This window comes from Mustelus asterias, unplaced genomic scaffold (assembly GCF_964213995.1).
Source record: "Mustelus asterias unplaced genomic scaffold, sMusAst1.hap1.1 HAP1_SCAFFOLD_2563, whole genome shotgun sequence".
Classification (NCBI taxonomy): Eukaryota; Metazoa; Chordata; class Chondrichthyes; order Carcharhiniformes; family Triakidae; genus Mustelus; species Mustelus asterias.
Genome location: NW_027592508.1, coordinates 7,726 through 32,500, shown reverse-complemented (window position 1 = coordinate 32,500; position 24,775 = coordinate 7,726). Strand labels below are relative to the sequence as shown.

At 51.5% G+C, this 24,775-nt stretch overlaps 1 protein-coding gene across 1 annotated transcript in view; it reads left to right on the top strand.

The window, feature by feature from the left end:
- The window catches only part of LOC144489810 (P2X purinoceptor 3-like), a 35,140-nt gene extending 12,306 nt beyond the window's left edge, over positions 1-22,834 (top strand). The window contains exons 5-10 of the mRNA XM_078207654.1: positions 6,706-6,847; positions 9,261-9,397; positions 11,117-11,210; positions 17,077-17,142; positions 20,792-20,891; positions 22,695-22,834. Of these exons, the coding sequence (XP_078063780.1) occupies positions 6,706-6,847; positions 9,261-9,397; positions 11,117-11,210; positions 17,077-17,142; positions 20,792-20,891; positions 22,695-22,834 (679 nt within the window). The remainder of the gene's footprint in view (positions 1-6,705; positions 6,848-9,260; positions 9,398-11,116; positions 11,211-17,076; positions 17,143-20,791; positions 20,892-22,694) is intronic.
- Positions 22,835-24,775: the final 1,941 nt, after the last annotated feature.

Genomic DNA, 24,775 nt, shown 5'->3' with positions numbered 1-24,775 from the left:
ACTGGGATACAGTTCCTGAAGGTGCTGACTCTCACTGGGATACAGTTCCTGAAGGTGCTGACTCTCACTGGGATACAGTTCCTGAAGGTGCTGATTCTCACTGGGATACAGTTCCTGAAGGTGCTGACTCTCACTGGGATACAGTTCCTGAAGGTGCTGACTCTCACTGGGATACAGTACCTGAAGGTGCTGACTCTCCCTGGGATACAGTTCCTGAAGGTGTGACTCTCACTGGGATACAGTTCCTGAAGGTGCTGACTCTGACTGGGATACAGTTCCTGAAGGTGCTGACTCTCACTGGGATACAGTTCCTGAAGGTGCTGACTCTGACTGGGATACAGTTCCTGAAGGTGCTGACTCTCACTGGGACACAGTTCCTGAAGGTGCTGACTCTCACTGGGATACAGTTCCTGAAGGTGCTGACTCTGACTGGGATACAGTTCCTGAAGGTGCTGACCCTCACTGGGATACAGTTCCTGAAGGTGCTGACTCTCACTGGGATACAGTTCCTGAAGGTGCTGACTCTGACTGGGATACAGTTCCTGAAGGTGCTGACTCTCACAGGGATACAGTTCCTGAAGGTGCTGACTCTCACTGGGATACAGTTCCTGAAGGTGCTGACTCTCACTGGGATACAGTTCCTGAAGGTGCTGACACTGGGATACAGTTCCTGAAGGTGCTGACTCTCACTGGGATACAGTACCTGAAGGTGCTGACTCTCACTGGGATACAGTTCCTGAATGTGTGACTCTCACTGGGATACAGTTCCTGAAGGTGCTGACTCTCACTGGGATACAGTTCCTGAAGGTGCTGACTCTCACTGGGATACAGTTCCTGAAGGTGCTGACTCTCACTGGGATACAGTTCCTGAAGGTGTGACTCTCACTGGGATACAGTTCCTGAAGGTGCTGACTCTCACTGGGATACAGTTCCTGAAGGTGTGACTCTCACTGAGATACAGTTCCTGAAGGTGCTGACACTCACTGGGATACAGTTCCTGAAGGTGCTGACTCTCACTGGGATACAGTTCCTGAAGGTGCTGACTCTCACTGGGATACAGTACCTGAAGGTGCTGACTCTCCCTGGGATACAGTTCCTGAAGGTGTGACTCTCACTGGGATACAGTTCCTGAAGGTGCTGACTCTCACTGGGATACAGTTCCTGAAGGTGCTGATTCTCACTGGGATACAGTTCCTGAAGGTGCTGACTCTTACTGGGACACAGTTCCTGAAGGTGCTGACTCTCACTGGGATACAGTTCCTGAAGGTGCTGACTCTCACTGGGATACAGTTCCTGAAGGTGCTGACTCTCACTGGGATACAGTTCCTGAAGGTGTGACTCTCACTGGGATACACTTCCTGAAGGTGCTGACTCTCACTGGGATACAGTTCCTGAAGGTGCTGACTCTCACTGGGATACAGTTCCTGAAGGTGCTGACTCTCACTGGGATACAGTTCCTGAAAGTGTGACTCTCACTGGGATACAGTTCCTGAAGGTGCTGACTCTCACTGGGATACAGTTCCTGAAGGTGCTGACTCTCACTGGGGGACAGTTCCTGAAGGTGCTGATTCTCACTGGGATACAGTTCCTGAAGGTGCTGACTCTCACTGGGATACAGTTCCTGAAAGTGTGACTCTCACTGGGATACAGTTCCTGAAGGTGCTGACTCTCACTGGGATACAGTTCCTGAAAGTGCTGACTCTCACTGGGATACAGTTACTGAAGGTGTGACTCTCACGGGGATACAGTTCCTGAAGGTGCTGACTCTCACTGGGATACACTTCCTGAAGGTGCTGACTCTCACTGGGATACAGTTCCTGAAGGTGTGACTCTCACTGGGATACAGTTCCTGAAGGTGCTGACTCTCACTGGGATACAGTTCCTGAAGGTGCTGACTCTCACTGGGATACAGTTCCTGAAGGTGCTGACTCTCACTGGGATACAGTTCCTGAAGGTGCTGACTCTGACTGGGATACAGTTCCTGAAGGTGCTGACTCTCACTGAGATACAGTTCCTGAAGGTGCTGACTCTCACTGGGATACAGTTCCTGAAGGTGCTGACTCTCACTGGGATACAGTTCCTGAAGGTGTGACTCTCACTGGGATACAGTTCCTGAAGGTGCTGACTCTCACTGGGATACAGTTCCTGAAGGTGCTGACTCTCACTGGGATACAGTTCCTGAAGGTGTGACTCTCACTGGGATACAGTTCCTGAAGGTGTGACTCTCACTGGGATACAGTTCCTGAAAGTGTGACTCTCACTGGGATACAGTTCCTGAAGGTGCTGACTCTCACTGGGATACAGTTCCTGAAAGTGTGACTCTCACTGGGATACAGTTCCTGAAGGTGCTGACTCTCACTGGGATACAGTTCCTGAAGGTGCTGACTCTGACTGGGATACAGTTCCTGAAGGTGCTGACTCTCACTGGGATACAGTTCCTGAAGGTACTGACTCTCACTGGGATACAGTTCCTGAAGGTGTGACTCTCACTGGGATACAGTTCCTGAAGGTGTGACTCTCACTGGGATACAGTTCCTGAAAGTGTGACTCTCACTGGGATACAGTTCCTGAAGGTGCTGACTCTCACTGGGATCCAGTTCCTGAAGGTGCTGACTCTCACTGGGATACAGTTCCTGAATGTGCTGACTCTAACTGGGATACAGTTCCTGAAGGTGCTGACTCTCACTGGGATACAGTTCCTGAAGGTGCTGACTCTCACTGGGATACAGTTCCTGAAGGTGTGACTCTCACTGGGATACAGTTCCTGAAGGTGCTGACTCTCACTGGGATACAGTTCCTGAAGGTGTGACTCTCACTGGGATACAGTTCCTGAAAGTGTGACTCTCACTGGGATACAGTTCCTGAAGGTGCTGACTCTCACTGGGATACAGTTCCTGAGGGTGCTGACTCTCACTGGGATACAGTTCCTGAAGGTGCTGACTCTCACTGGGATACAGTTCCTGAAGGTGTGACTCTCTCTGGGATACAGTTCCTGAAGGTGTGACTCTCACTGGGATACAGTTCCTGAAGGTGCTGACTCTCACTGGGATACAGTTCCTGAAGGTGCTGACTCTCACTGGGATACAGTTCCTGAAGGTGCTGACTCTCACTGGGATACAGTTCCTGAAGGTGCTGACTCTCACTGGGATACAGTTCCTGAAGGTGCTGACTCTCACTGGGATACAGTTCCTGAAGGTGCTGACTCTCACTGGAATACATTTCCAGAAGGTGCTGACTCTCACTGGGGGACAGTTCCTGAAGGTGCTGAATCTCACTGGGATACAGTTCCTGAAGGTGCTGATTCTCACTGGGATACAGTTCCTGAAGGTGCTGACTCTCACTGGAATACATTTCCAGAAGGTGCTGACTCTCACTGGGATACAGTTCCTGAAGGTGCTGACTCTCACTGGTTCTACAGTTAAATAAAGGTAATTACAGGCGCATGAGGGAGGAACTGACAAAAATCGACTGGAAGCAGAGCCTAGTGGGAAAGACAGTAGAACAGCAATGGCAGGGGTTTCTGGGAGTAATTGAGGACACAGTGCAGAGGTTCATCCCAAACAAAAGAAAGGTTATCAGAGGGGGGATTAGGCAGCCATGGCTGACAAAGGAAGTCAGGGAATGCATCAAGGCAAAAGAGAGAGCCTATAATGTGGCAAAGAGTAGTGGGAAGTCAGAAGATTGGGAAGGCTATAAAAACAAACAGAGGATAACAAAGAGAGAAATAAGGAAGGAGAGGATCAAATATGAAGGTAGGCTAGCCAGTAACATTAGGAATGATAGTAAAAGTTTCTTTAAATACATTAAAAACAAACGGGAGGCAAAAGTAGACATTGGGCCGCTCCAAAATGACGCTGGTAATCTAGTGATGGGAGACAAGGAAATAGCTGAGGAACTTAATAAGTACTTTGCGTCAGTCTTCACAGTAGAAGACATGAGTAATATCCCAACAATTCAGGAAAGTCAGGGGGCAGAGTTGAATATGGTTGCCATCACAAAGGAGAAAGTGCTAGAGAAACTAAAAGGTCTGAAAATTGATAAATCTCCGGGCCCAGATGGGCTACATCCTAGAGTTCTAAAGGAGATAGCTGAAGAAATAGTGGAGGCGTTAGTTATGATCTTTCAAAAGTCACTGGAGTCAGGGAAAGTCCCAGAGGATTGGAAAATCGCTGTTGTAACCCCACTGTTCAAGAAGGGAACAAGAAAAAAGATGGAAAATTATAGGCCAATTAGCCTAACCTCAGTTGTTGGCAAAATTCTAGAATCCATCGTTAAGGATGAGATTTCTAAATTCTTGGAAGTGCAGGGTCGGATTAAGACAAGTCAGCATGGATTTAGTAAGGGGAGGTCGTGCCTGACAAACCTGTTAGAGTTCTTTGAAGAGATAACAAATAGGTTAGACCAAGGAGAGCCAATGGATGTTATCTATCTTGACTTCCAAAAGGCCTTTGACAAGGTGCCTCACGGGAGACTGCTGAGTAAAATAAGGGCCCATGGTATTCGAGGCAAGGTACTAACATGGATTGACGATTGGCTGTCAGACAGAAGGCAGAGAGTTGGGATAAAAGGTTCTTTCTCAGAATGGCAACCGGTGACAAGTGGTGTCCCGCAGGGTTCAGTGTTGGGGCCACAGCTGTTCTCTTTATATATTAACGATCTAGATGACGGGACTGGGGGCATTCTGGCCAAGTTTGCCGATGATACAAAGATAGGTGGAGGGGCAGGTAGTATTGAGGAGGTGGGGAGGCTGCAGAAAGATTTAGACAGTTTAGGAGAGTGGTCCAAGAAGTGGCTGATGAAATTCAACGTGGGCAAGTGCGAGGTCGTACACTTTGGAAAAAAGAATAGAGGCATGGACTATTTTCTAAACGGTGACAAAATTCATAATGCTAAAGTGCAAAGGGACTTGGGAGTCCTAGTCCAGGATTCTCTAAAGGTAAACTTGCAGGTTGAGTCCGTAATTAAGAAAGCAAATGTAATGTTGTCATTTATCTCAAGAGGCTTGGAATACAAAAGCAGGGATGTACTTCTGAGGCTTTATAAAGCACTGGTTAGGCCCCATTTGGAGTACTGTGAGCAATTTTGGGCCCCACACCTCAGGAAGGACATACTGGCACTGGAGCGGGTCCAGCGGAGATTCACACGGATGATCCCAGGAATGGTAGGCCTGACATACGATGAACGTCTGAGGATCGTGGGATTATATTCATTGGAGTTTAGGAGGTTGAGGGGAGATCTGATAGAAACTTACAAGATAATGAACGGCTTAGATAGGATGGACGTAGGGAAGTTGTTTCCATTAACAGGGGAGACTAGGACGCGGGGGCACAGCCTTAGAATAAAAGGGAGTCACTTTAGAACAGAGATGAGGAGAAATTTCTTCAGCCAGAGAGTGGTGGGTCTGTGGAATTCATTGCCACAGAGGGCTGTGGAGGCCGAGACGTTGAGCGTCTTCAAGACAGAAATTGATAAATTCTTGATTTCTCGAGGAATTAAGGGCTATGGGGAGAGAGCGGGTAAATGGAGTTGAAATCAACCATGATTGAATGGTGGAGTGGACTCGATGGGCCGAATGGCCTTACTTCCGCTCCTATGTCTTATGGTCTTATGGTCTTATAGGTGCTGATTCTCACTGGGATACAGTTCCTGAAGGTGCTGACTCTCACTGGGATACAGTTCCTGAAGGTGTGACTCTCACTGGGATACAGTTCCTGAAGGTGCTGACTCTCACTGGGATACAGTTCCTGAAGGTGTGACTCTCACTGGGATACAGTTCCTGAAGGTGCTGACTCTCACTGGGATACAGTTCCTGAAGGTGCTGACTCTCACTGGGACACAGTTCCTGAAGGTGCTGACTCTCTCTGGGATACAGTTCCTGAAGGTGCTGACTCTCACAGGGGGACAGTTCCTGAAGGTGCTGACTCTCTCTGGGATACAGTTCCTGAAGGTGCTGACTCTCACTGGGATACAGTTCCTGAAGGTGCTGACTCTGACTGGGATACAGTTCCTGAAGGTGCTGACTCTCACTGGGATACAGTTCCTGAAGGTGTGCCTCTCTCTGGGATACAGTTCCTGAAGGTGTGACTCTCACTGGGATACAGTTCCTGAAGGTGCTGACTCTCACTGGGATACAGTTCCTGAAGGTGCTGACTCTCACTGGGATACAGTTCCTGAAGGTGCTGACTCTCACTGGGATACAGTTCCTGAAGGTGCTGACACTGGGATACAGTTCGTGAAGGTGCTGACTCTCACTGGGATACAGTTCCTGAAGGTGCTGACTCTCACTGGGCTACAGTTCCTGAAGGTGCCGACTCTCACTGGGCTACAGTTCCTGAAGGTGCCGACTCTCACTGGGATACAGTTCCTGAAGGTGCCGACTCTCACTGGGATACAGTTCCTGAAGGTGCTGACTCTCACTGGGATACAGTTCCTGAAGGTGCTGACTCTCACTGGGAAACAGTTCCTGAAGGTGCTGACTCTCACTGGGATACAGTTCCTGAAGGTGCCGACTCTCACTGGGATACAGTTCCTGAAAGTGCTGACTCTTACTGGGATACAGTTCCTGAAGGTGTGCCTCTCACTGGGATACAGTTCCTGAAGGTGTGACTCTCACTGGGATACAGTTCCTGAAGGTTCTGATGTGAATGGATTCCCAGTTGGTTCTCTCTGACTCTCCATGTATCTCTCTCTCTCTGTCCTGTGTAGGGGGAACTTGCTTCCTACCATCAAGAAGACTTACATCCGCTCCTGCTTGTTTGATCCAGTGACTCATCCCTTCTGTCCCATCTTTCGTCTGAGAGACATTGTGTCAGCGGCTGGTGAAGACTTTAATGGCCTTACGCGGAAGGTTCGTTGCTGCTGTCAACTCCCCAGACATCATCTCCGCCATCTCCCGCCCCTTGACCTTTCACCTTGTACCTCTTTGAGCTCATCCCATGGCATCTCCGCAGATGGGAGTTATGGCAGGCCATTCAGCCCCTCTGTCCCACTGCCTCTTTCAGGGTGGCCCTCCTACCTTCTCTCCCCATTCTTACTCTTTCCCCATATCACATCATTCCGTGCATTCCCAACAATCTTTAATTTATGAAGAGAGGTTGGATAGGCTTGTGTAGTTTTCTCTGGAGCAGAGAGGACTGAGGGGCGACCTGATTGAGTTGTTCGCGATAGTGAGGGACATGGATAGGGATCAGCTGTCCCCCTGAGTTGAAGGGCCAGTCACGAGGGGAAAAAGGTTCAAGGTGAGAGGCAGGTGGTTTCCATAGAAACTAGAAGCAGGAGGAGGCCATTCAGCCCTTCCAGCCTACCTCAGCATTCATTATGATCATGGCTGATAATCAAATTCAACATCCTGATTCCCCCCCTACCCCCTTCCCCTCCCCACCCCATATCCCTCGATCCCTTTTGCCCCAAGAGCCATGGGGGGGCAGGTTTGAGGAAAAATGTTTTTCCCCAGAGGGTGGTGAGGGTCTGGAATGCGCTGCGTGGGAGGGTGGTGGAAGCGGGATGTCTCACATCCTTTAGAAAGTACCTGGATGAGCAGTTGGCCACACCGTAACCTTCAGGGACATGGGCCAAGTGCTGGCAGGAGGGATTTAGTGGTAGGTCAGATATTTCTCATGTGTTAGTGCAGACTGGATGGGTCGAAGGGCCTCTTCTGCTCTGTACGATTCTGTGATTCAAACATCGGGAGCTCATGCCCAAACCTCTGGAACACGCCAAGAATCCCAAAGATTCACAACCCTCTGAGTGAAGAGACTTCTCCTCACCGCGGTCTGTACTGGCTGACCGCACCCAGAGACTGTGACCCCCAGTCAAATCCTCTGAGTATTTTCCCTGTTCCCTGATAACCTCTCACTTTCCACTCTGGCAGCAATAATAGGAAGACAGATTATTATCTGAATGGGTGTAAATTGAGAGAGGCGGATACTCAGCGAGACCTTGGAGTCCTCGAGCATCAGTCGCTGAGAGTAAGCGTGCAGGTACAGCAGGCAGTAAAGAAGGTGAATGGTATGTTGGCCTTCATCGCGAGAGGATTTGAGTATCGGGATAGGGATGTTTTGCTGCAATTGTACAGGGCGTTGGTGAGGCCACACCTGGAGTATTGTGCGCAGTTTTGGTCTCCTTATCTGAGGAAGGATGTCCTTGCTATAGAGGGAGCGCAGCGAAGGTTTACCAGGCTGATTCCTGGGATGGCAGGTCTGTCATATGAGGAGAGACTAAGTGGGTTCGGATTATATTCACTGGAGTTCAGAAGAGTGAGAGGGGATCTCATAGAAACTTATAAAATTCTAACAGGGTTAGACAGGGTAGATTCAGAAATAATGTTCCCGATGGTGGGGGGAGTCCAGAACTAGGGGTCAGAGTTTGAGGATAAGGGGGAATCCTTTTAGGACTGAGGTGAGGAGAAATTTCTTCACCCAGAGGGTGGTGAATGTGTGGAATTCACTCCCACAGAAAGTAGTTGAGGCCAAAACGTTGTGTGATTTCAGGAAGAAATTAGATATCGCTCTTGGGGCGAAAGGGATCGAGGGACATGGGGGGAAGGGGGGGGTCAGGATATTGAATTCGATGATCAGCTAAAGACCCTAGCTGTGACTGTAACACTACATTCTGCACTCTCTCCTTTCCTTCTCTATGAACGGTATGCTTTGTCTGTATAGCGCGCAAGAAACAATACTTTTCACTGTGTACTAATACACGTGACAATAATAAATCAAATCCAATCTAAACCAAGATCGAAGAACAAAGTACAGCACAGAACAGGCCCTTCGGCCCCTCCAAGCCGGTGCCGATCATAATACCCGAACTAAACTAAACTAAAAACCTTTCTGCCCTTACTCGGTCCGTACCCCTCTATTCCCGCCCTATTCATGGCCCCATCCAGGTGCCTCTTACATGTTACTAATGTTCCTCCTTCCACCACCTCCCCTGGCAGCGCGTTCCAGGCACCCACCGCTCTCTGTGTGAAACCTCCCCCCGCACATCTCCCTTAAACTGTCCCCCTCTCACCCTGAACCTGGTGCCCCCCGGGTAACTGACCCTTCACCCTGGGGAAAAGCCTCCTCCTGTTGCGGGTTTGTCTGTTTCTCTGCCTCCAGGGCAGGTTTGTCCTTCTGGAGAGAGAGGGAGAGGGAGAAGCCTTAGTACCGTGCACAACACTCCAGGTCTGGCCTTGTTAACAGCCTCTCTCAGTAAGACAGAGGAACAAATCACTGCAGCTACAGACTAATGTTCTCTGATTGTAACTCTCCTCTCCACAGGGAGGAGTGCTGGGAATCAGGATCGAGTGGAAATGTAACCTGGACTGGTCCGCAGACAACTGCATCCCAAGATACAGCTTCCAGCGTCTGGACAAAGTATCCCAAACAAACACCGTATCCCAAGGATATAACTTCAGGTTTGGATGGAGAATTGGACAGAGAACGAAATACAACAACCCGGACACCAGCTCCCAGGAGTGGGAACCAATCCCACACTCCAGTCAGAACCCGCACACATTTCCCATCCCTAACTGCCCCTCGAGGGGGCGGTGGGTGAGGCGCCATCTTCAACCCGCTGCAGTCCCGTGTGGTGTAGGTCCACCCACAGTGCTGTTAGGGAGGGAGTTCCAGGATTGTTATTGGACATCAGTCAGTCCCGTGTGGTGTAGGTACACCCACAGTGCTGTTAGGGAGGGAGTTCCAGGATTGTTATTGGACATCAGTCAGTCCCCGTGTGGTGTAGGTACACCCACAGTGCTGTTAGGGAGGGAGTTCCAGGATTGTTATTGGACATCAGTCAGTCCCCGTGTGGTGTAGGTACACCCACAGTGCTGTTAGGGAGGGAGTTCCAGGATTGTTATTGGACATCAGTCAGTCCCCGTGTGGTGTAGGTACACCCACAGTGCTGTTAGGGAGGGAGTTCCAGGATTGTTATTGGACATCAGTCAGTCCCGTGTGGTGTAGGTACACCCACAGTGCTGTTAGGGAGGGAGTTCCAGGATTATTATTGGACATCAGTCAGTCCCCGTGTGGTGTACGTACAGCCACAGTGCTGTTAGGGAGGGAGTTCCTGGATTATTATTGGACATCAGTCAGTCCCGTGTGGTGTAGGTGCAGCCACAGTGCTGTTAGGGAGGGAGTTCCAGGATTATTATTGGACATCAGTCAGTCCCCGTGTGGTGTAGGTACAGCCACAGTGCTGTTAGGGAGGGAGTTCCTGGATTATTATTGGACATCAGTCCCCGTGTGGTGTAGGTACAGCCACAGTGCTGTTAGGGAGGGAGTTCCAGGATTGTTATTGGACATCAGTCAGTCCCCGTGTGGTGTAGGTACACCCACAGTGCTGTTAGGGAGGGAGTTCCAGGATTGTTATTGGACATCAGTCAGTCCCCGTGTGTGGTGTAGGTACACCCACAGTGCTGTTAGGGAGGGAGTTCCAGGATTGTTATTGGACATCAGTCAGTCCCCGCGTGCTGTAGGTACACCCACAGTGCTGTTAGGGAGGGAGTTCCAGGATTTGGACCCAGCGACAGTGAAGGAACAGCCGATATATTTCCAAGTCGGGATGGCGAGTGACTCGGAGGGGAGCCTCCAGGTGGGGGTGTTCCCAGGTATCTGCTGCCCTTGTCCTTCTCGATGGTAGAGGTGGTGGGTTTGGAAGGTGCTGCCTAAGGAGCCTTGGTGAGTCGCTGCGGTGCATCTTGTAGACGGTACACACGGCTGTCACTGTGCGTCAGGGGTGGAGGGAGTGAGTGTTTGTGGTTAGCGTGTCGATCGAGCGGGGCTGCTTTGTCCTGGATGGTGTTGAGCTTCTCGAGTGTTGTTGGGAGCCGCACCCATCCAGGCGAGTGGGGAGTGTTCCATCACACTCCTGACTGTGTCCTTGTAGATGGTGGACAGGCTTTGTGGGGAGTCAGGAGGTGAGTTACTCTCCGCAGGATTCCCAGCCTCTGATGGAATTGAAATACGCCAGTGGACCGTGCGAAATGCTGATCTTTAGCCCTGAGTTCAGAATGACTCTTCCAGTTAGATTGTGAAGATGCCACTCTGATAACCAATGTACAGATAGTAACACTGCAGCTTCAGCCAATCAGAATGCAAGCTGTGCTAACCATGTGACTGGTCACTGTCCGCAGGTACGCCAGGTTCTATCGGAACAGCAATGGGACGGAATATCGCACCTTATTCAAAGCTTATGGGATCCGTATTGACATCATGGTCCATGGACAGGTACTTATTCTCCCATCGAAGACCATCCCTCTAATCCCCTAACTCTCCATTGAAGACCCTCCCTCTAATCCCATAACTCTCCATCGAAGACCCTCCCTCTAATCCCATAACTCTCCATCGAAGACCCTCCCTCTAATCCCATAACTCTCCATCGAAGACAAAGAACAAAGAACAAAGAACAATACAGCACAGGAACAGGCCCTTCGGCCCTCCAAGCCCGCGCCGCTCCCCGGTCCAGGATTGAATCCTGAATCCAGGATCCCCGCCCAATTTTCCAGCCTATCTACATACCAATATCCTATCCACCGAGCTGTCCCTCACAGCTACGATGCTTTGTTCATCACAACCTATTAACTCACCCCCACCCCCCCATTCCAGACCATGTGATCTCCAGGGAGAGGCGAAAACCCAGAGTGAAAAACCCCAGGGCCAATATGGGGAAAAAAAAAAATCTGGGAAATTCCTCTCCGACCCCCTGAGGCGATCAAAACGAGTCCAGGAGATCACAATGGCCCTGATCGGAAAATGCTTCCCAACCCTAGTCATTTCCACTTCCATGAACACCATATGAATTCCCTGCCCCCGAGACAGGTTCCCAACTATCCGCAGTCTCACTCTGTACTGGCACCAGCAAGATGATCATAGAATGAAGCCTTGAAACGAGAAACAAGGAACAATTAGCCCGCGCCGCTCCCTGGTCCAAACTAGACCACTCTTTTGTATCCCTCCATTTCCACTCCGGTCATATAGCTGTCTAGATAAGTCTTAAACGTTCCCAGTGTGTCCGCCTCCACCACCTTGCCCGGCAACACATTCCAGGCCCCCACGACCCTCTGTGTGAAATATGTCCTTCTGATATCTGTGTTAAACCTCCCCCCCTTCAAAGAACAAAGAACAAAGAACAGTACAGCACAGGAAACAGGCCTTCGGCCCTCCAAGCCTGTGCCGCTCCTTGGTCCAACTAGACCAATCGTTTGTATCCCTCCATTCCCAGGCTGCTCATGTGACTATCCAGGTAAGTCTTAAACGATGTCAGCGTGCCTGCCTCCACCACCCTACTTGGCAGCGCATTCCAGGCCCCCACCACCCTCTGTGTAAAAAACGTCCCTCTGATGTCTGAGTTATACTTCGCCCCTCTCAGCTTGAGCCCGTGACCCCTCGTGATCGTCACCTCCGACCTGGGAAAAAGCTTCCCACTGTTCACCCTATCAATACCCTTCATAATCTTGTATACCTCTATTAGATCTCCCCTCATTCTCCGTCTTTCCAAGGAGAAAAACCCCAGTCTACCCAATCTCTCCTCATAGCTAAGACCCTCCATACCAGGCAACATCCTGGTAAACCTTCTCTGCACTCTCTCCAATGCCTCCACGTCCTTCTGGTAGTGCGGCGACCAGAACTGGACGCAGTACTCCAAATGCGGCCTAACCAGCGTTCTATACAGACCATCCCTCTAATCCCCTAACTCTCCCATTGAAGACCATCCCTCTAATCCCCTAACTCTCCATTGAAGACCCTCTCTCTAATCCCATAACTCTCCATTGAAGACCCTCCCTCTAATCCCATAACTCTCCCATCGAAGACCCTCCCTCTAATCCCATAACTCTCCATCGAAGACCATCCCTCTAATCCCCTAACTCTCCATCGAAGACCCTCCCTCTAATCCCCTAACTCTCCATCGAAGACCGTCCCTCTAATGCCCTAACTCTCCCATCGAAGACCATCCCTCTAATCCCCTAACTCTCCCATCGAAGACCATCCCTCTAATCCCCTAGCTCTCCATCGATGACCATCCCTCTAATCCCCTCACTCTCCATCAAAGAATGCGGAGAATGTGGGACTCACTCTGACAGGAAGTGGTGAGAATGTGGGACTCGCTCCCACGGAGATTGGGGGGAGAATGTGGGACTTGCTCCCACGGGTATTGGGGGAAGTATATGGAACTCACTCCCAAGGGAGGAGTGGGGGAGAATGTGGAACTCGCTCCCACGGGGAGTGGGGAGAATGTGGAACTCGCTCCCGTGGGGAGAATGTGGAACTCGCTCCCACGGGGGGAGTGGGGGAGAATGTGGAACTCGCTCCCGTGGGGAGAATGTGGAACTCGCTCCCACGGGGAGTGGGGGAGAATGTGGGACTCGCTCCCACGGGGGGAGTGGGGGAGAATGTGGGACTCGCTCCCACGGGGATTGGGGGGAGAATGTGGGACTCGCTCCCACGGGGAGTGGGGAGAATGGTGGGACTCGCTCCCACGGGGATTGGGGGGAGAATGTGGGACTCGCTCCCACGGGGAGTGGGGAGAATGTGGAACTCGCTCCCACAGGGATTGGGGGAGAATGTGGGACTCGCTCCCACGGGGAGTGGGGAGAATGTGGGACTCACTCCCACGGGGAGTGGGGAGAATGTGGGAAGCTGGATAAACACAGGGAGAGAGGAAGAGAAGGATGTGGGAATGGGGAGGGAGTGGGAGAAGGCTGATATGGAACAGAAAGGCCAGCACGGAACTGATGGACCAAATGTCCCGTTTCCACCCAATCAACGTTCTATGCTTGATGGAAAGCAATTGTGTCTCCTCCCAGTCTCGCCGTATGAACAGGGGTCCCTCAGAGAGAGATTTCCTCGGGGAATACCAAAGCTTGTCCACACTCTGAGCTGGTAGGACACTGTGATCAAGCAGCACAGACTCGATACTGACTAAATCTGGGTTTCTGTCCATTTGAACTATCTCCTCTGGGCGATATTTAATTGTGTCTCCCTGGGGAAGGTAACCATGGAGATGGATGCAGGTGGAGCGAGCGGGGTTGTGTGAAGCAATCATTCTGTCTGCCTCTGTGGTCTGTGGGTTTCTGAGTGTTTTCTCTCTTCCCCTGCCTCTCCGACGGGAAATGCCACCATTAGCGGCTGTGAGTTCTCGGAATTGTAGGACCTAGAACAGGAATTGAGCAAACAAGCTCTTATCCCCACTCCAGTATTCCCCCTATTCTCGGAATAATGAGGACAGATCATGTTCCAATATCCAGATACTTCCATCAATAAAATACAAGCCTCAACTTTAAAAACTGCAGCAAATAATTAAACCTTCATTGAAAAAGATCCATTCCATCAGCTCCACCCTTCCCAGAATCTTTAAACCCCTCAATCTCCACACTCCTTCCCTTCTTAGAGTCAATCTACTCAACGACTCTATGGAGACCGGAACTGTGCACGGTGCTCTGAGTGTGGTCTAGCCGAGGGATATGGATACTGGAACTGTGCACGGTGCTCCCAGTGTGGGTCTAACCGAGGGATACGGAGACCGGAACTGTGCCCGGTGCTCCCAGTGTGGTCTAACCGAGGGATATGGAGACCGGAACTGTGCACGGTGCTCCCAGTGTGGTCTAACCGAGGGATATGGAGACCGGAACTGTGCACGGTGCTCCCAGTGTGGTCTAACCGAGGGATATGGAGACTGGAACTGTGCACGGTGCTCCCAGTGTGGGTATAACCGAGGGATACGGAGACTGGAACTGTGCACGGTGCTCCCAGTGTGGGTTTAACCGAGGGGTATGGAGACTGGAACTGCGCACAGTGCTCCCAGTGTGGTCTAACCGAGGGATACGGAGACCGGAACTGTGCACAGTGCTCCCAGTGTGGTCTAACCGAGGGATACGGAGACCGGAACTGTGCACGGTGCTCCGAGTGTGGGTCTAACCGAGGGATACGGAGACCGGAACTGTGCACGGTGCTCCGAGTGTGGGTCTAACCGAGGGATACGGAGACCGGAACTGTGCATGGTGCTCCGAGTGTGGGTCTAACCGAGGGATACGGAGACCGGAACTGTGCGCAGTGCTCCCAGTGTGGGTCTAACCAAGGGATATGGAGACCGGAACTGTGCCCAGTGCTCCCAGTGTGGTCTAACCGAGGGATATGGAGACCGGAACTGTGCACAGTGCTCCCAGTGTGGGTTTAACCGAGGGGTATGGAGACCGGAACTGTGCACAGTGCTCCCAGTGTGGTCTAACCGAGGGATACAGAGACCGGAACTGTGCACGGTGCTCCCAGTGTGGTCTAACCGAGGGATATGGAGACTGGAACTGTGCACGGTGCTCCCAGTGTGGGTCTCTCCAAGGGATATGGAGACCGGAACTGTGCACGGTGCTCCGAGTGTGGGTCTAACCGAGGGATACAGAGACCGGAACTGTGCACGGTGCTCCCAGTGTGGTCTAACCGAGGGATATGGAGACTGGAACTGTGCACGGTGCTCCCAGTGTGGGTCTAACCGAGGGATACGGAGACTGGAACTGTGCACGGTGCCCCGAGTGTGGGTCTAACCGAGGGATACGGAGACTGGAACTGTGCATGGTGCTCCGAGTGTGGGTCTAACCGAGGGATATGGAGACCGGAACTGTGCACGGTGCTCCGAGTGTGGGTCTAACCGAGGGATACGAAGACCGGAACTGTGCATGGTGCTCCGAGTGTGGGTCTAACCGAGGGATATGGAGACCGGAACTGTGCACGGTGCTCCGAGTGTGGGTCTAACCGAAGGATACAGAGACCGGAACTGTGCATGGTGCTCCGAGTGTGGGTCTAACCGATGGATATGGAGACCGGAACTGTGCACGGTGCTCCGAGTGTGGGTCTAACCGAAGGATACAGAGACCGGAACTGTGCATGGTGCTCCGAGTGTGGGTCTAACCGAGGGATATGGAGACCGGAACTGTGCACGGTGCCCCGAGTGTGGGTCTAACCGAGGGATACGGAGACCGGAACTGTGCATGGTGCTCCGAGTGTGGGTCTAACCGAGGGATATGGAGACCGGAACTGTGCACGGTGTTCCCAGTGTGGGTCTAACCGAGGGATATGGACACCGGAACTGTGCACGGTGCTCCGAGTGTGGGTCTAACCGAGGGATACAGAGACCGGAACTGTGCACGGTGTTCCCAGTGTGGGTCTAACCGAGGGATACGGAGACCGGAACTGTGCCCGGTGCTCCCAGTGTGGTCTAACCGAGGGATACGGTGACCGGAACTGTGCACGGTGCTCCCAGTGTGGTCTAACCGAGGGATAAGGAGACTGGAACTGTGCACGGTGCTCCCAGTGTGGTCTAACCGAGGGATACGGAGACTGGAACTGTGCACGGTGCTCCGAGTATGGGACTAACCAAGGGATACGGAGACCGGAACTGTGCACGGTGCTCCCAGTGTGGTCTAACCGAGGGATACGGAGACTGGAACTGTGCACGGTGCTCCCAGTGTGGGTCGAACCGAGGGATACGGAGACTGGAACTGTGCACGGTGCTCCCAGTGTGGGTCTAACCGAGGGATATGGAGACTGGAACTGTGCATGGTTCTCCCAGTGTGGTCTAACCGAGGGATACAGAGACTGGAACTGTGCACGGTTCTCCCAGTGTGGGTCTAACCGAGGGATACGGAGACTGGAACTGTGCACGGTGCTCCCAGTGTGGGTCTAACCGAGGGATATGGAGACTGGAACTGTGCACGGTTCTCCCAGTGTGGGTCTAACCGAGGGATACAGAGACTGGAACTGTGCACGGTTCTCCCAGTGTGGGTCTAACCGAGGGATACGGAGACTGGAACTGTGCACGGTTCTCCCAGTGTGGGTCTAACCGAGGGATACGGAGACTGGAACTGTGCATGGTGCTCTCAGTGTGGGTCTAACCGAGGGATACGGAGACGGGAACTGTGCACGGTGCTCCCAGTGTGGGTCTAACCGAGGGATACAGAGACTGGAACTGTGCACGGTGCTCCCAGTGTGGGTCTAACCGAGGGATACAGAGACTGGAACTGTGCACGGTGCTCCCAGTGTGGGTCTAACCGAGGGATATCTTAGTATTTTCTTGCCTGCAGTGAAATTATTTTCTGTTTTTTAGGCTTCGAAGTTTGACATCATCCCCACGGTGATTAATATGGTGGCTGCTTTCACCTCGATTGGACTGGTAAGTTACGGCACATTGAACTTCATCAAGAAGGAGGCCATTCAGCTCATCGAATGCGTACTGGCTCTGTGAGACATCTATCCAATCCCAGACTCTGCTCACTCACCCGAGTCGCCAAGTTACCTCCTCATGTCCCGCCCCCCGACCAACTGATTCTCTTCAATCTGTGTCCCTCTGCTCCAGATCACAACTCACTGCTGTGTAAACAAACAATTCTCCTCATCGCCCCGCCCCCCGATTCTCTTCAATCTGTGTCCCTCTGCTCCAGATCACAACAACTCACTGCTGTGTAAACAAACAATTCTCCTCATCTCCACCCCTTCCCGATTCTCTTCAATCGGTGTCCCTCTGCTCCAGATCTCAACTCACTGCTGTGTAAACAAACAATTCTCCTCATCTCCACCCCGCCCCGATTCTCTTCAATCTGTGTCCCTCTGCTCCAGATCACAACTCACTGCTGTGTAAACAAACAATTCCCCTCATCGCCCCCGCCGCCCCGATTCTCTTCAATCTGTGTCCCTCTCCTCCAGATCTCAACTCACTGCTGTGTAAACAAACAATTCTCCTCATCTCCACCCCTTCCCGATTCTCTTCAAACTGTGTCCCTCTGCTCCAGATCACAACTCACTGCTGTGTAAACAAACAATTCTCCTCATCTCCACCCGCCCCCAATTCTCTTTAATATGCGTCCCTCTGCACCAGAGAGAGCTTTACTCTGTATCTAACCCCGTGCTGTACCTGTCCTGGGAGTGTTTGATGGGGACAGTGTCGAGGGAGCTTTACTCTGTATCTAACCCCGTGCTGTACCTGTCCTGGGAGTGTTTGATGGGGACAGTGTAGAGGGAGCTTTACTGTCTATCTAACCCCGTACTGTACCTGTCCGGGGAGTGTTTGATGGGGGACAGTGTAGAGGGAGCTTTACTCTGTATCTAACCCCGTGCTGTACCTGTCCTGGGAGTGTTTGATGGGGACAGTGTAGAGGGAGCTTTACTCTGTATCTAACCCCGTGCTGTACCTGTCCTGGGAGTGTTTGATGGGGAAAGTGTAGAGGGAGCTTTACTCTGTATCTAACCCTGTGCTGTACCTGTCCTGGGAGTGTTTGATGGGGAAAGTGTAAAGGGAGCTTTACTCTGTATCTAACCCCGTGCTGTACCTGTCCTGGGAGTGTTTGATGGGGGACAGTGTAGAGGGAGCTTTACTCTGTATCTAACCCCGTGCTGTACCTGTCCTGGGAGTGTTTGATGGGGACAGTGTAGAGGGAGCTTTACTCTGTATCTAACCCCGTGCTGTACCTGTCCTGGGAGTGTTTGATGAGGACAGTGTAGAGGGAGCTTTACTCTGTATCTAACCCCGTGCTGTACCTGTCCTGGGAGAGCTTGAGGCACACGGAGTTGGGGGTAGTGTGTTAAAGTGGATTGGGGACTGGCTATCCGACAGGAAGCAAAGAGTCGGAATAAATGGGTGTTTTTCCGGTTGGAGGAAGGTAACTAGTGGCGTGCCGCAGGGATCGGTACTCGGGCCGCAACTGTTTTCCATTTATATAGATGATCTGGAGGAGGGGACGGAGTGTAGGGTAACGAAGTTTGCAGACGACACAAAGATAAGTGGAAAAGTGAATCGTGTGGAGGACGGAGAAGATCTGCAGAGAGATTTGGACAGGCTGAGTGAGTGGGCGAGGATATGGCAAATGGAGTATAACGTTGATAAATGCGAGGTTATACACTTTGGAAATAATAACAAATGGGATTACTATCTCAATGGAAACAAATTAAAACATGCTACCGTGCAAAGGGACCTGGGGGTCCTTGTGCATGAGACGCAAAAGCCCAGTCTGCAGGTACAACAGGTGATCAAGAAGGCAAATGGGATGTTGGCCTATATTGCGAGGGGGATAGAATATAAAAGCAGGGATGTCTTGATGCACCTGTACAGGGCATTGGTGAGGCCGCAGCTGGAATACTGTGTGCAGTATTGGTCCCCTTATATGAGGAAGGATATATTGGCGTTGGAGTGAGTGCAGAGAAGGTTCACCAGGTTGATACCGGAGATGAGGGGTTTGGATTATGAGGAGAGGCTGAGGAGATTGGGTTTGTACTCGTTGGAGTTTAGAAGGATGAGGGGGGATCTTATGGAGACTTATAAGATAATGCGGGGGCTGGATAGGGTGGAGGCGGAGAGATTCTTTCCACTTAGTAAGGAAGTTAAAACTAGAGGACACAGCCTCAAAATAAAGGGGGGTCGGTTTAAGACAGAGTTGAGGAGGAACTTCTTCTCCCAGAGGGTGGTGAATCTCTGGAATTCTCTGCCCACTGAGGTGGTGGAGGCTACCTCGCTGAATATGTTTAAAGCGCGGATGGATGGATTCCTAATCGGTAAGGGAATAAAGGGTTATGGGGATCAGGCGGGTAAGTGGTACTGATCCACGTCAGATCAGCCATGATCTTATTGAATGGCGGGGCAGGCTCGAGGGGCTAGATGGCCTACTCCTGCTCCTATTTCTTATGTTCTTATGTTCTTATGTTGATGGGGACAGTGTAGAGGGAGCTTTACTCTGTATCTATCCCCGTGCTGTACCTGTCCTGGGAGTGTTTGATGGGGACAGTGTAGAGGGAGCTTTACTCTGTATCTAACCCCGTGCTGTACCTGTCCTGGGAGTGTTTGATGGGGACAGTGTAGAGGGAGCTTTACTCTGTATCTATCCCCGTGCTGTACCTGTCCTGGGAGTGTTTGATGGGGACAGTGTCGAGGGAGCTTTACTCTGTATCTAACCCCGTGCTGTACCTGTCCTGGGAGTGTTTGATGGGGACAGTGTAGAGGGAGCTTTACTCTGTATCTATCCCCGTGCTGTACCTGTCCTGGGAGTGTTTGATGGGGACAGTGTAGAGGGAGCTTTACTCTGTATCTAACCCCGTGCTGTACCTGTCCTGGGAGTGTTTGATGGGGACAGTGTAGAGGGAGCTTTACTCTGTATCTAACCCCGTGCTGTACCTGTCCTGGGAGTGTTTGATGGGGACAGTGTAGAGGGAGCTTTACTCTGTATCTAACCCCGTGCTGTACCTGTCCTGGGGGTGTTTGACGGGGACAGTGTAGAGGGAGCTTTACTCTGTATCTAACCCCGTGCTGTACCTGTCCTGGGAGTGTTTGATGGGGACAGTGTAGAGGGAGCTTTACTCTGTATCTAACCCCGTGCTGTAGCTGTCCTGGGAGTGTTTGATGGGGACAGTGTCGAGGGAGCTTTACTCTGTATCTAACCCCGTGCTGTACCTGTCCTGGGAGTGTTTGATGGGGACAGTGTAGAGGGAGCTTTACTCTGTATCTAACCCCGTGCTGTACCTGTCCTGGGAGTGTTTGATGGGGACAGTGTAGAGGGAGCTTTACTCTGTATCTAACCCCGTGCTGTACCTGTCCTGGGAGTGTTTGATGGGGACAGTGTAGAGGGAGCTTTACTCTGTATCTAACCCCGTGCTGTACCTGTCCTGGGAGTGTTTGATGGGGACAGTGTAGAGGGAGCTTTACTCTGTATCTAACCCCGTGCTGTACCTGTCCTGGGAGTGTTTGATGGGGACAGTGTAGAGGGAGCTTTACTCTGTATCTAACCCCGTGCTGTCCCTGTCCTGGGAGTGTTTAATATTCACTCTGTCTTTTGCAGGGAGCTGTTATTTGTGACCTGATACTGCTGAATTTCATAAAGGGTGCGGAAAAATACAAGGCAAAGAAATTCGAAGAGGTGAGAAATGGAAAAATAGAGAGTGCAGAGGGAGTGCCGCACTGTCAGAGGGTCAGTGCTGAGGGAGTGCCGCACTGTCAGAGGGTCAGTGCTGAGAGAGTGCCGCACTGTCAGAGGGTCAGTGCTGAGGGAGTGCCGCACTGTCAGAGGGTCAGTGCTGAGGGAGTGCCGCACTGTCAGAGGGTCAGTGCTGAGGGAGCGCCGCACTGTCAGAGGGTCAGTGCTGAGGGAGTGCCGCACTGTCAGAGGGTCAGTGCTGAGGGAGTGCCGCACTGTCAGAGGGTCAGTGCTGAGAGAGTGCCGCACTGTCAGAGGGTCAGTGCTGAGGGAGTGCCGCACTGTCAGAGGGTCAGTGCTGAGGGAGTGCCGCACTGTCAGAGGGTCAGTGCTGAGGGAGCGCCGCACTGTCAGAGGGTCAGTGCTGAGGGAGCGCCGCACTGTCAGAGGGTCAGTGCTGAGGGAGTGCCGCACTGTCAGAGGGTCAGTGCTGAGAGAGTGCCGCACTGTCAGAGGGTCAGTGCTGAGGGAGTGCCGCACTGTCAGAGGGTCAGTGCTGAGGGAGGGCCGCACTGTCAGAGGGTCAGTGCTGAGGGAGCGCCGCACTGTCAGAGGGTCAGTGCTGAGGGAGTGCCGCACTGTCAGAGGGTCAGTGCTGAGGGAGTGCCGCACTGTCAGTGGGTCAGTGCTGAGGGAGTGCCGCACTGTCAGAGGGTCAGTGCTGAGGGAGTGCCGCACTGTCAGAGGGTCAGTGCTGAGGGAGTGCCGCACTGTCAGAGGGTCAGTGCTGAGGGAGTGCCGCACTGTCAGAGGGTCAGTGCTGAGGGAGTGCCGCACTGTCAGAGGGTCAGTGCTGAGGGAGTGCCGCACTGTCAGAGGGTCAGTGCAGAGGGACAATAATAAATCTAATTTTTCTCTCTCTCTCTCTGTCTGTCTCCAGGTGGGAAAAGATTACGAGAAACACTCGAAGTTTACCCTGTCCAACATCGAGCTGTGCAAAAGCAAGCAAACCTTAGCCCTCAGTCCGGAGGGCTCCTCTGCTCCCTCTGACAGTCCTTGCAAATAGGAACCTTAGTGTCACACCCCTTTCCCCATTCCCTCCACCTGCAGCCCTGAGCACCATTGATCAGCGGGGACGGGGGGAGAACCACCGACCGGAACATACCTTTATTCTTTTGTGGGACCTGGGCTTTACTGGCAATCTCAACCTTTTTTGCACATGTCTATTTGCCCCTTGAGTGTCTCTCCTGGCCATTTCAGAGGGCAGTTGAGAGTCCTGTGGCTCTGGAGTCACATGTAGGCCAGACCGGGTGAGGATGGCAGATTTCCTTCCCTCACTAGGTGTCCGGTTTCCTCCCACAGTCCGAAAGACGTGCTAAATTCTCCCTCAGTGTACCCGAACAGGCGCCGGAGTGTGGCGACTCGGGGATTTTCACAGTAACTTCATTGCGGTGTGAATGTAAGCCCGCTTGTGACACTACTAAAAAATACAAAAAATACAATAGAGTGTGGGATTAAAACAAGGGGAAACGTATATTCTTGTTGTTTGTGCTCTGTGTGACCTCAGTCAGTGAACCGCGCTTCGTGGTGAAGCTTTGGAGATAGTTGTCCATCAGGGTGTGGAAGGAATATTCCAGCTGGAAAGGTGGGGGTGGGTTCACCACCAAACCCTCTCCCGTTCCCCTGACAAATCCTGCTGTTGTTCCCCGTCCGTGTGTCATGACTCTATCTTGTTGTACTGTCCCGTGTGGAGTCTTGTGCCTGATAGATCCAGCTCCCATTCCTTGCTGCGTGGTGTCTTTGTAACGTGTGCATGCTCTCTCCGCAGTTAAAAACATTATTCACACTCGCCGGTCAATAAAATTCACAATAAATAATGTGCTTTCAAACTCTTGTGTCCCAGCTGTCTATCTTTACAGATATATCTTTACAGAAACGTGGACCAGTGAAGAGTTACCAGTCACCTGACACACAGGCCCCAGGCTTGGGACGGGGACAGATCCATCCATTTCTTTTCCTTCCAGTGAATTCCTGAGCATTTCTCTCCCGCTTCCCACCCAATTCACACCTCCCCCGAGACACTCAAAATTATCCTTTTAAACTCACCCTTTCTGTCACCGTTTTATTTTTATTCATCCATGGGACACGGGCGTCGCTGGTTGGCCCAGCATTTATTGCCCATCCCTAGTTGCCCTTGGAGGGCAGGTGAGAGTCACCCACATTGCTGTGGCTCTGGAGTCACATGTAGGCCAGACCGGGTAAGGACGGCAGATTTCCTTCCCTAAAGGACATGAGTGACCCAGATGGGTTTTTCCAACAACGGGTCATCAGTAGATTCTTAATTCCAGATATTTTTTTATTGAATTCAAATTCCACCATCTGCCGTGACGGGATTCGAACCCGGGTCCCCAGAACATTAGCTGAGTTTCTGGATTAATATTCTAGTGATAATACTGGGACATCACCTCCTGTCTGTTTCTGTGAGTGCGAGTGTGTCTGTGTGAGTGTGTGTGTCTGTATCCATGTGTGCGTGAGTGTGTGTGTGTGTGTGAGTGTGTGTGTGTGTGTGTCTGTATCCATGTGTGCGTGAGTGTGTGTGTGTGTGTGTGTGTGTCTGTATCCATGTGTGCGTGAGTGTGTGTGTGTGTGTGTGTGTGTCTGTATCCATGTGTGCGTGAGTGTGTGTGTGTGTGTGTCTGTATCCATGTGTGCGTGAGTGTGTGTGTGTGTGTGAGTGTGTGTGTCTGTATCCATGTGTGCGTGAGTGTGTGTGTGAGTGTGTGTGTGTCTGTATCCAGGTGTGCGTGAGTGTGTGTGTGTGTGAGTGATGACTGCAGGGTGATCATGTTGTTTGGGCTAAGGAATGAGACAAGGACAGAGAGAGATCGCTGTTAGTGGTGGATTATTGACGCTGGCTGGGAGTTGTGGTCAACCTCTCAATGAGGACATTCTTCTTCCTGCACGGTCAAAGAACACCACTCAAAATCCGTCAGCACTGGGACAGGCTGAAGAGGCAACCTCCCCCATCGCTACTCGCTATCTCCCTGCCTCTCGCACTTTAACCCAGCTCTCCCTTTCTCTCTATCCTGGTCTCACTCCCTCGCTCTGTCTCACTCCCTCTTCTCCCTCAGTCTCTCTCTAACATTCTTTCTCTTTCTCTCTCTCTACTGCTCAGTCTCTCTCGGTCCCTCAGTCTCTCTCGGTCCCTCAGTCTCTCTCTACTGCTCAGTCTCTCTCTGTCCCTCAGTCTCTCTCTGTCCCTCACTTTCACTTTCTCTGTCTCCTATCACTCTCTCTCTCTCTCTCTATCTCGTTTCCACAGATGTAAACAGGTACATAAGAACATAAGAACTAGGAGCAGGAGTAGGCCATCTGGCCCCTCGAGCCTGCTCCGCCATTCAATAAGATCATGGCTGATCTTTTCATGGACTCAGCTCCACTTACCCGCCCGCTCACCATAACCCTTAATTCCTTTACTGTTCAAAAATTTATCTATCCTTGCCTTAAAAACATTCAATGAGGTAGCCTCAACTGCTTCACTGCGCAGGGAATTCCACAGATTCACAACTCTTTGTGTGAAGAAGTTCCTCCTCAACTCAGTCCTAAATCTGCTTCCCCTTATTTTGAGGCCAGGCCCCCTAGTTCTAGTTTCACCCGCCAGTGGAAACAACTTCCCTGCTTCTATCTTATCTATTCCCTTCATAATCTTATATGTTTCTATAAGATCTCCCCTCATTCTCCTGAATTCCAATGAGTATAGCCCCAGTCTACTCAGTCTCTCCTCATAAACCAACCCTCTCAACTCCAGAATCAACCGAGTGAATCTCCTCTGCACCCCCTCCAGTGCCAGTATATCCTTTCTCAAGTAAGGAGACCAAAACTGTACACAGTTGTGGTGGACTTCAGTTG